Below are 12957 nucleotides of genomic sequence, written 5' to 3' on the forward strand. Positions count from 1 at the left end.
CTTATAAATATTGATATTTGTGTGTCATTCTTTCCGGCTGTTTGGAATGGTAAACAATATTCATAATGTTCAAAGACGATTTTCTATATGCTTCATTTATCTCATTCATGAAACAAGAAAGTCATTGGACGTGTTCAATTTTTATCCAGACTGATGTTGGGAATCAACTCGACTAAAGAATCAAAAGAGTTAAGTTTAACCGTGGTAGTGAATACTATGGTAAATTTAACAATTCAGGTGAACAACTTCCAATAATTTTATTTTTATTTTTCAATTAAAACTGCAGCATATGCCCTTAATGTTCGGTTAAAGCAAGACCTTATAAAGTTATAATACAAATGAGAAGAAGGTACATGTTTTATGATCCCACAATTAAATTTCGTTTTTCTATCAGGAAATGTCAGTTCTTTGAGGATGTCGAGTTTGCAGGGGGAGATATGGTTATGGAGGAATATATTGATATTCCCACAGGTGTTTAACTCTCCATACAAGAAATTGTTCCAGATGAACAAACTCTTACACCTCAAGAACATATGTCATTCAGGAGACCCACGAGAGAAAATAGAAATACAATATCAGATGATTTTATTGTATTTATCCAGGGACATAAGGTTAACATTGGAATGATGGATGATGATCTAATCAGATTTCATCAAGCAATGGAAAGTTCTAACTCTCAAAGGTGGATCGATGCCCTAAATAAAGTGATAAATTCCATAAATGACAATGACATTTGGGATTTTCTCATTGCCATAAGGTACGAAACTCATTGGTCTTAAATAAAAATTTAAGACCAAGAGGGATTCGATAGGCGATGTGGAGAGGTAAAAAGCTTGTCTTGTCACAAAAGGATTTACACATAAAGAAGGCATTGATTATAAAGAGTCTTTCTTTTCAGTTTTTTCGAAAGACTCTTTTAGGACCATAATGACATTGGTGACACATTTAGAACTTGAGTTACATATGATGGATGTAAAGACAACGTTTCTAAATGGTACATTGATGAAACAATGTATATGGTGTAGCCGCAAAAATTTGTTTCAAAAGATTCAAATATACGATCTGCAAATTTAAGAAATCCATCTATGAACTCAAGCAAGTATTTCAACTATGGTATTTCATAATTCATCAAGTGATCATCTCGTTTGGTTTTGAGGTGAATTTGGTTGATGATTGTATATATCATGAGTTGTGTGGGAGCAAATATATTTTCTTGGTTTTGTTTGTCGATGACAAGATGGTAAACCATGTGGCTAAGGGAGACAAGTTTAGTCTCAAACAGTGCCCTATGAATAACTTTAAAGAAAAGTAAATGCAAAAAATTCCTTATGATAAGTAGTAGGGAGTCTAATGTATATTCAGTTTTGTATGCGTTCAGGTATTGCGTACAATTTTTGGGATGTTGGGCAGATATTTAAGAAATTTAAGATTAGACCATTTGAAGCAGCCAAATGGGTCATACAGTATTTAAAGAGAACAAAAGACTGCATGCTCATGTATTGGAGGTCAGATTTTTTTTTTTGAGATCATTTGGTGTACTGACTCCGATTTTGTTGGATGCAAAGATAACATATCATGAGGCATCTGATTATAGAACTTTGTCACGGGGCTGCACATAGTGGATAAGGAATTGAAACACCACTAAAGTTATTTGTGACAATAAATTATTAGTTCTATTTTCAATAACAAGGAACTCGACAAATTCAAGAATATAGAGATCAAGTTCTTGTTATTAAAGATTAAGTTCAGAGTGAACGGTTGTCTATAAAGCATATCGGTACAAACTCCATATTTGCGGATCCGCTTACTAAAGTTTTTCACCCAAAAGGCTCAATGAGCATATTTCTCTTATGGGTGTCAAGTCATTAAGTGATATTAAGTTTTAGTGGGAGTTTGTTATTTTTAATGCTTTTATAATATAGACACACTTCAGTTCAAGTAAGGCTTAAGAATATTTTCTGCAGAAATAAAGTTTTGGTATTTTGATACTCTGACGTTGGTTAAGGTTTGATCTCACTAAGGATTAAAGAGGACCAGTTGAAAATCGACATATACAGACCAATTTCATGTGATTTTCATGCTACACATTTCATGATGGATCTATGTCATTTAGTTGTGTCACTATTGGTGATCATTGATGGGTTTAGTTATGATTAATGTAACGAAAATCACCTTGGTTCTATATATTGACATGACTAATGGACGAGATAATTTGGATATGCTTAAGGAATATAATGGCAAATTTTGAGCTCATAAAGTCTAACACATGTGTATAATTACATATGTGACCAGTGGGAGATTGTTAGGATTTTTGGGTCACAATAGTAATATTACATGTGTTAGGGTCATTATGTAATTAGCCAAAGCATCAGTGGTCTAATTAATAATATATAAGTCTATGGCTAAAAGCATAAATATCATGAAAGACAATTTATTGTGTAGATACCATAAGTCAATATCTAATTTGATGAGGGGCCAAATTAGAAATTTGAAATAAATAGGAAATAACCCTAAGGTTATTTATAGGGGTTATGGTCCCCAATTGCAGAATAACGTGAAAACGGCGCTCAGTCAAAAAGTTCTCTCTTCATCCCCATCAGAAGAGGTTTTAGGAGCCAATAAGGAATTCTGCGGTTGGATGATCACACATACCCGTGACCTTTGACCTTTGATCTTCACATATGGCGAACTCAAACTCAGGTACGCTTCCGCTTATGGCTAAAGTATTTTCTTGATGATTAACATGATCGACTCTAGGGTTTATGAATCAATTGAAAACTAACATCTTATATATAGGATCAGAGTTGAATGGTGAATCATTTAGAGAGTGTATTGATGGTACTCATGTTCTTAGCTTTGACACTATTATGATGGATATGTATGCAGTTAACCGAACACTATTTTGAGTTTTTGTAACCGAAGAAGTTCAATATAGTTTTTCGTAGCTTCCAAGTTATTATTAATTTTGGTGGCAAAATCAATTCTATTCGAGAACCAAACATGTCAAAAACAATTTTAAACCTTCATAATCAATTGTAGAGGCTCCAAACGTGGAACCAAACATAGGTTAAGTTTGCATGTCTTGTCATTTTTTCTCTCTGCAATGTTGTTCTTATTACTTGTCTTTCGTGTAGACTTATAAACTAATTTACGGCGTGTCTATATGAATGATAATGGGGAAACCACCATTTTAGTTTATGAGTGTGCATATTGTTGTCATAGTCAGTTGCAGTACCAGGATGGGGCTGAGGATGGCCACGACCCTTCCCACCCTAAAAAAATAATTTTTTTAAAGGTAGAGTATTAATACCGAGTCACTCATTTTGGGACGAATGGAGTATAATTTACGACTATAAAGCAAGCAACTCATGACTATCTTTTTGCATTCTCTTCGTTATCATTCATTTTGAAATATTAAATGTTTAAAAATTTCCAAGAAGATGTTATAAGAAAATATCATATATTTAACTAAGAAAAATATAAAAAATTAATTTATAAAAAAAGAGAAAGAACAGTCTATGATGTAAGTCGATATGAATCATCGCATTTCCTGTGCGTACAATTGTAAAATCACACTCACAATTGAATTCTTAGTCACACTCACAAAATTTTAATTTTTCATTTATTCTTTTAATTATATCATAAATTTTTAAAAAATTATGTGAGTATGTTTATATAGTTGCCAGACCATAGAAATTTTACTCGATTGCTTTTTAGTCAGAAAATTTTTTGATGGTCTCTTTCTTAACACTTCATCTTTAGTCACATTGATTGGTCTCTCCCTTGACATTTCATCTTTAGCGAATCTTATACATTGTTTGGATATACAAATAGATTAAAGTGGTTAATAAATTCACCTTAATACAAATTGTTTAAAAAAAATTGAATTCAATTTTTTACATGAATATTTTTTTTATCAAAATTTACTTATTTCGTGACTGAGCTCTAAATTAACTAATATATTTCCCTATAATTTGTGGTTGTTATAGATTTTGGTGGAAGATTTTGCTTGAATTATGCAATATGCACATGCCATATTATTGTTACCATAAGGCTTGTAACCTTACCCCCCAAATGTAGCGATCGTGCCATTGTAAATGAATGTCATATGCTTCCCTTCCCAGCATACCATGCAACCTCGCTTCCTTGGTGTTTAGTTCCTCAATTTGGACATGAGAGGTGTTTGGGTGCTCATTTGACTTGAACCTCTTGTATATAAGAATTGTACCATTAACATAAGTTTTGACTAACATGGAAGACTTGATCTGGTACGAATACAAATTTTATAAAATTCACTATTGGATTGAAAGTTTATATCATATAGATTATCCATAATTTTTTTAAAAAAATTAAAAATAATTTGATATGTCATTGAGATCTATCAAGATTAACAGTATTCAATAAAAATTCATAAACTGTTAATTTTTATCGGCATTCAATGAATTTTATAAAATTCATAAAAATCCATAAAATGAGTTATTTTTCTTTTTGAAAAGTAAACTTGTACGATAATATTAATTGTCAACCATAATTACCGTAAACTCCCTCAATGTTTTTTTTTTTCTAATCTGAAATTGTGTAATTTAAAATGGTGGACCAAAATTACACTAGTTTGATCAAAATAGAGAAATAATTATTTTAAAATAGATATATGGATAAAAAAATGGAACAATAATTTTGTAGATAGAGTAGAAGAGAATAACCAATGGGAATGACTAAACGCAAGTGGTTATCACGTGGGTGTAGGTCCAAGTTGGATGCAAAGTATAACACAGTTGTTGAATGATGAATATTTGGTAGAAGAGAGAGAGAGAGAGAGAGAAAATCAAATTCTATTCCATGAATTGAAGATGAGCACATCCACATGGCTGAGTTTGAACCTAGTGAATGAAATCAATCCACCTAAGCAAATCGTAATCTCAAAGATGCTTATATGACACGTGGACATAGAACATATCACACCGTTGCTTCTCTTCTCTTATATGGTCCAAGAATAAATAAAACAAGATATAAAGAAAAATATCCCATGAGCATTAAATATTTTTTTTTATACTAAGGTGTGGTGTGGTGTGTGGGGCTATAGTTATTAGAGTATTTTCTTTGTGAGAGTTTAACACTACACCACACAAAAACAAAAACTTGTTGTTCCCTTGATAGCAGACACCTGGCATCCCGGCACACCACAAAGTCATTTTCCTGAATTCTTCATCATTTTGCTTCTTCTTTCATTCTTCCTCCTCTCATTTCTCACATTTGTATTTTACTCACTCATTTTTTTTTCTTTTTTTATAAGAAAATGCAATATTAAATAAGACAACAACATCCTACCTCAAAATTAGTTCAATTGATAGCTATTAAAAATACCGTTAGAGAATATATATATATATATATATATATATATATATATATATATATATATATATATATATATATATATATATATATATATTTTGTATGATTCTATCGGTTAAAAAGTTTTTTTATAGGTTGTGAGATTATTTAAATAGGTATGTAATCATCACTTTACAAATCGATTTTGTATAGTTGAGTTAAGCCTACACCAAATTTTAAGATGGATCAGAGCCTCCTTCACGATCCGTTGAGCCGCTTGCTATCAATTTTTGATCGGGTCATCCACCATTTATATCTGCGCCCTAAGTTCAATAACGCTGAACGCGAGGGAGTATGTACTAAGAAGTCTCACATCAATTGCGAGATAACCTGAATATGTGTTTATAAAGTATAAACAATCTTCACTTTACAAGTCAATTTTGTACGGTTAAGTTATGCCTACTCCAAATTCTAACACTAACTTTGAATTTTTCATTTATCTACATTTATAGTATAATAGTTGTAAATTATTCATGATGTTTATAACTTTGTTTGCAAATCCTCAAAAGGAATATCACTTTTTTATGTTTCAATTTTTTTGTAATAATTTAAACTTTAAGTTAGTTTTATTTTTTACAAGATTAATTTTATCTTGATACTAGTAATTTAAAAAAAGAAAAACACACATAATATAGATTTATATTTTTTATTCTAAGAAATTAAGCACATGCAGCCCAAATTTGTGGTTAAGATAAGACCTTCCCGTACATGCAGTGTGCATACATACATTGCACTTGTGGTGCAGTGCTGTGGCTTTATTTATTTGACATATTTTCACATTTTTTATTTTCGTTCTGTATGGGCATTTCTTTTTCTATATATCTTATCATTATGAATATAATTTATATTTTATATTTCTTATAGTTAAGATACACACACACACAATTTTGGCTAACTGGTGTCAATTTTGATGCCTCTTCAATACTACAAAGAGTTCTTATTTTAGTTTTTTTTAATGGATTTTTTCGATCGGAGATATTTATTTTGGAAACACAACTACTATTTTTTAAGTATATAATGATAGAGAAAAACTAACATGTGCTCTTAGGGTACTTGTTATGTACTAATAAAAGAAATTTGATATTGGAACTTGTGCATTTTATCTTTTTATAAGTTAAATATTAATTTTTTCAAAATAAAATTACTATTTGAAGTAACATTAACATGTGCCTTAAAGACATATGTTAGCATGACATAATGATATCATGTAGAGTGAAAGTAAACCTAGTAAATATGTATATATATAATATTAAGAAACCATACACCACTATTCTACTATAATATCCGGCCTATAATTTATTTAATTTAGAGTGTTATGCTCGTCTACTTTCATCAGAAAAAATAGTTATGCTTGGAAATATAAAATGGAAATATAAAACTGAGGTAGGATCATACTATAATATCATATGAGAAATGCTCAATTTATACATATTATTTAAGTGAATTTTTACTAAGCAATATGTAATTGAGAATTGAGAATTGAGAAATAGGAATAAATAGATAAATAGATGAGTAATGATTTATTTTGATCTTATATACTTTTTTGACGACTCAATTCAATATAAAATTAAAACTTAAATTAGTTTCTAGTATTTTCAAATAGATGATAAATTATTTTCTTTATTATTTTTTATTTCTTTTGTTTACAATAAGTGGGGATCAAACCCATAACATATAGTGTATTACTCAAACCCCTCATCACTAAATCAAATCTAGTAGTTTAATTATTTTCTTTATTATAACAAATCATATACTAGTTTGTCAATTAATGTCGTGAATTAATTAATTTAATTTTTATTTTTTCCAAAGATTATATTGCACTAGCTGTTAAAAATTGTAAAAGACTAAATATATCTTCACTCAAAATTGTAATTTAATAGTATAAAATTATAGTCACCAAATAAGAGATCGACACGAGTTCTTTTGAATTATAGTACCTCCTATAAAGCAACCATCTAACTCATGACTATCTTTCTGCTTTCTCTTCTTTATCATTCATCTTTGAAATCTTAAATGTTTAAAAATTTATTAATAATTAATCCAGTAAGATGTTATAAATATCATATATTTAACTAAGAAAAATATAAAATTTAATTTAACGTTCAATAAGGCTTTGTTTGGTAACACAAATAAGCTATCTTATAGCTTATTATATGAGCTTATAAGCTTGTTTCAAAAAATTAGAGGTGTTTGGTAACAAGCTTTTTGTACTAGCTTATAGCTTTTTTTCAAATGCTATTTCAAGTAGCATTTGAGCTTATAGCTTATAGCTTTTTACATTTTATTCCATTTTTACCCTTTAATTTAATAACTACTCACTCTAAAAAATAAACTACCCACTATCAATTATGTAATTTTATATTTAATAACCACTTTAAAAGCTAATTTTACCAAACACTTTAATTTAAATAAGCTAGCTTTTCAGCTATCAGCTATAAGCTAGCTTTTCAACTATCAGCTAGCTTATCAGCTATCAGCTAGCTTATAGCTTATTTTTACCAAAGAGACCCTAAAAGTTTACAATTAGGTTTTTTATTTGAAGGGATAAATTAACGTTCAATCCACTAAAGTGCTAGTGGTAGTTATTTTTTTATTATAATAATAGGGATAAATTAACGAACTAAATGAGAGGCAAGAACAAATTTTTAATTCAATACTAAAAGTGCATGTAAAAAATTATAATCTGGAAGAGCTAAAATTAGGAAGACAGAAGCATCAAATCATTTTTTTTTCTTCCTAATAAGTCTGCACATGAGTTGGCCTCTCTAAACCAATATTGAACAATAACATACCAATCCTAAATGTGTAATAAATTAAGAACCTCTTCTAAGAGAAATTTGAGATAAACGATGGTAGAACGATTAACGACAACAATTGCACCAATGATAACGTGTTTTCAAAAACTTGTTGTTCCCTTGATAGCAGACACCTGGCATCCCGGCACACCACAAAGTCATTTTCCTGAATTCTTCATCATTTTGCTTCTTCTTTCATTCTTCCTCCTCTCATTTCTCACATTTGTATTTTACTCACTCTTTTTTTTTTCTTCTTTTTTTATAAGAAAATGCAATATTAAAATAAGACAACAACATCCTACCTCAAAATTAGTTCAATTGATAGCTATTAAAAATACCGTTAGAGAATATATATATATATATATATATATATATATATATATATATATATATATATATATATATATATATATATATATATATATATATATATATATATATTTTGTATGATTCTATCGGTTAAAAAGTTTTTTTATAGGTTGTGAGATTATTTAAATAGGTAGGTAATCATCACTTTACAAATCGATTTTGTATAGTTGAGTTAAGCCTACACCAAATTTTAAGATAGATCAGAGCCTCCTTCACGATCCGTTGAGCCGCTTGTTATCAATTTTTGATCGGGTCATCTACCATTTATATCTGCGCCCTAAGTTCAATAACGCTGAGGTAGGATCATACTATAATATCATATGAGAAATGCTCAATTTATACATATTATTTAAGTGAATTTTTACTATAAGCAATATGTAATTGAGAATTGAGAAATAGGAATAAATAGATGAGTAATGATTTATTTTGATCTTTTATACTTTTTTGACGACTCAATTCAATATAAAATTAAAACTTAAATTAGTTTCTAGTATTTTCAAACAAATGATAAATTATTTTTTTATTATTTTTTATTTCTTTTGTTTACAATGAGTGGGGATCAAACCCATAACATATAGTGTACTACTCAAATTCCTCACCACTAGTTTAATTATTTTCTTTATTATAACAAATCATATACTAGTTTGTCAATTAATGTCATGAATTAATTAATTTAATTTTTATTTTTTCCAAAGATTATATTGCACTAGCTGTTAAAAATTGTAAAGGACTGAATATATCTTCACTCAAAATTGTAATTTAATAGTATAAAATTATAGTCACCAAATAAGAGATCGACACGAGTTCTTTTGAATTATAGTACCTCCTATAAAGTAAAGCAACCATCTAACTCATGACTATCTTTCTGCTTTCTCTTCTTTATCATTCATCTTTGAAATCTTAAATGTTTAAAAATTTATTAATAATTAATCCAGTAAGATGTTATAAATACCATATATTTAATATTTAACTAAGAAAAATATAAAATTTAATTTAACGTTCAATAAAAGTTTACAATTAGGTTTTTTATTCGATAGGGATAAATTAACGTTCAATCCAGTAAGGTGCTATTATTTTTTTATTATAATAATAGGGATAAATTAAAGAACTAAAGGAGAGGCAAGAACAAATTTATAATTCAATACTAAAAGTGCATGTAGAAAATTACAATCTGGAAGAGCTAAAATTAGGGAGACAGAAGCATCAAATAATTTTTTTTTTTCTAATAAATTTGCACATGAGTTGGCCTCTCTAAACCAATATTGTACAATAACATACCAATCCTAAATGTGTAATAAATCAAGAACCTCTTCTAAGAGAAATTTGAGATAAATGATGATAGAACGATTAACAACAACAATTGCACCAAGAGTATAACGTGTTTCAAAAATAATATGATCAAGGTGAAGATAACAAGCAATCCACATAGATCTATTTATGCTTCTAAAACCTAGTATCTTTCCCATTTTTAATGGACCAAGATATATTAGTTTTTGCATCTTCCCAAACATTACAAATAACTCACCAAATATTTGAACATTTTTGTCTCATGCGAAGATCAAGAGAGCATTAGGGCCACAAGCATACTTAGCCTTCATCACCCGGACCCAAAGTTTGTCTTAATTAGCAACAAGATTTCAGGCTAGCTAGTTTTAACATGAACTTTAGGTTCAGCATGCACATATTTTTAAATCCAATATGTCTCATTCCTCTTTAGGTAGACAAATTTTACTCCAAGAAATGAGACGACACTTGCTCGTACATGGATCCCCAAATAAAGTTCCTGTAATTTCTCTCTGCGGCTTCACAAATAGAAATAAGAATAAAACAAATTTGTATAACATTACCACGAATATAAGTCAAAGAAAATAGAGCTTAGATAGTTATTTTTAAAGTATAATTATAATATTGTCTTATATTAAAATACCAAGTTTTCTTGAATCACCGATTTCCCGTTCATGCAACTGTAAAATCTAGGGCCCATTTGTTACATTTTTTTTTAGAAATTTTTTATTTTTTACTTAAAAAAATCACTTTTTCTTAAAATTCATTTTGTTAAAAAAAAAATTTGTCTTAAAATAAAAAATTAATTCTAATAGTTTTTCTAAAATCTATAATTCTATATACTCCGTATTTATTTGATAAATAATATTTTTTTTACCAATATCTATATATTTATTTGACGCATAATGAAATTAAATGTAAGAGTTTCGCATTCTTTTAAAAATATTTTATACTAAACAAACAAGAGTTTAATTTGTATGTATTGTCGGTGTATTTTTTTTTTTACACATGCATCCAATAATGTGTTGCAACATTATTTAATGAATGTGACACATCATGTATTTTTAAACACAATATATAATGTATTGGTATATTATTTGAGAGGTATTCTTCTATAGGCACAAAGATAATAGACACAAACTTGAACACAGACACTCACAAATCCAAAAAATTAAAAAAAAAAAGTAATTTAGTCACATCAAATATCATCATTTTTATTATTTTTTCTTTAATTTTTATATTTTATGTGATTGTGCCTAAAACTATTTTATTTGGGTTTGTGTCTATTGAAGTATTTCTCCATCGATTAATATCAATTTAATTATTTTAAATTTAATTTTTAATCTTGATCGTAAGTGTGTCTAAACTAAATTTATTTAGGCTTGTGCCCAATTTCCCTATATATATATATATATATAAATTAAATTCAACAAACAATATCAATAGCTGGATAGGATCACAAAGATTGACAATTCTCTCACTCTTATTTGATAATCTCTCATTTTTTTAATTGTTTATAAATATCAGCAAGGGGCATCTACTTTCCTCTTCTCTTTCCTTCCTTCTTATTACCCATTCTTCTTCCATACACACCAAACCATCACAAGAGAGAGAGAGAGAAAAAAACCCAACAAAACACGAAAATTCCGCAAAAAAAGAACAACGAAACCGCGTTGATATCATGAAGAAGAATTGTGAACTTTGCAAACTTCCGGCTAGAACTTTCTGTGAGTCAGACCAAGCTAGCTTATGCTGGGACTGCGATTCTAAGGTCCACGGTGCTAATTTCTTAGTTGAGAGACACACAAGAACTCTCCTCTGTCGCGCTTGTCAATCTCCGACGCCTTGGAAAGCTTCCGGTGCTAGACTCGGTAACGCGCTTTCGTTGTGTGAAAGATGCGCCGGTGGAAGAAAAGTTGATTCCGTTCAACAAGATGAAGAGAGTGAAGGTGACAATGAGGATGATGTTGAAACTGATTCCGATGAGGAGGATTCTGATGAGGATGAGGATGATGTTGACGGTGATAATCAGGTTGTTCCTTGGTCTTCAACTGCGATGCCTCCACCGGCGTCGAGTTCTTCCGGTAGTGAAGAGTCGGTTTGCAAGTGTAACGAGAACGATGAAGTTGTTTCGCAGTTAGTTACAGCAATTACCTTGAAACGACGTCGTGTGGATCATGATTTTCAGGTAATTGATTATTATTTTCTGTTTTAATTTTAAATTATCAATTTTCTTCTGCATCTGAGTTTTTAATTTATATTTTATTTTTGTTAATTTGTTTTTGTATTAAAGTGTTGATTTTATGTTTCAGGATTCGGATTCTAAAAACTGGAAAAATCAACGGAGAGAGGAGGATGATTTGTTAGGGTATGTCGGAGAACCGTCGTCAAAGGCGGCGATACGGCGTTATTGTGACGGAGATGAAACGGAGCATTCTCAGCCACACGATTGATGAGGACGTACAATTAGAGATATTATTTTATTTGTGATCTCTTTGATTAACTTCCGCTAACAAAACTCTTTAGATTTTTATAATGACTATCCAATATTATTCCAATGTATGCATTAGTTTATTTTTTGTTCTTTTTTTTAATTATTATTTTGAGGATTATGGTTGTAGTAATATTTTTTTTTTAATTGCGAAAGTGATGAATTGTATGTTTTGGAAAGAAAAGAAAAACCATATGATGAAATTGTAATGTATGTTTATTTTTATACACTTCAATTTAGCTTTCATATATATTTAAAGTTTATTGGAAGTAAGAAGTCAATTGATTAGGTGATGAATTTTGACGGGGACGAAGAAATTAGGATGAAATTAGATATTTTGCATGTGTTTTTTCTCAATCTAAAGAAAGTTTAGTTAAGCAATTTAAGAGTGAGATTTCATATCAAACAAAACCAAGTGTTTTACAAACATTTATAATAACACGTGTATAGGTATATGAAAATAGGTTTGTTAGGTCGATTACCCAGTCTAAATCTAATCTAAATAGACAAAAGGTTAACATTTTTAAAAGTTTGTTTAGTTAAAATGTAGTATGAGTGTAGGCTATCTTTGATATGAGGTGATTAGTAAGGGTGATCACGTTGATAATAAACCCTAATAGATATCAA

General features: G+C 29.3%; 1 protein-coding gene across 1 annotated transcript; it reads left to right on the forward strand.

Moving 5' to 3' along the window:
- The first annotated feature begins 11270 nt into the window (after window positions 1–11270).
- On the forward strand, window positions 11271–12543 carry LOC123898040 (zinc finger protein CONSTANS-LIKE 2-like). The gene is made up of 2 exons (XM_045948886.1): window positions 11271–12027; window positions 12152–12543. Exons 1-2 carry the CDS (start codon window positions 11521–11523, stop codon window positions 12290–12292), a joined length of 648 nt encoding a protein of 215 aa, XP_045804842.1. The 5' UTR covers window positions 11271–11520; the 3' UTR covers window positions 12293–12543.
- Window positions 12544–12957: the final 414 nt, after the last annotated feature.

This window comes from Trifolium pratense, linkage group LG7, assembly GCF_020283565.1.
Source record: "Trifolium pratense cultivar HEN17-A07 linkage group LG7, ARS_RC_1.1, whole genome shotgun sequence".
Taxonomy (NCBI): Eukaryota; Viridiplantae; Streptophyta; class Magnoliopsida; order Fabales; family Fabaceae; genus Trifolium; species Trifolium pratense.

Excerpts from the sequence above, each read along its gene's own strand:
- LOC123898040 (XM_045948886.1), top strand. The coding sequence starts at position 11,521 with ATGAAGAAGAATTGTGAACTTTGCAAACTTCCGGCTAGAACTTTCTGT. Across the intron at positions 12,028-12,151 it reads GTGTGGATCATGATTTTCAG|GATTCGGATTCTAAAAACTG; the intron begins GTAATTGATTAT and ends TTTATGTTTCAG.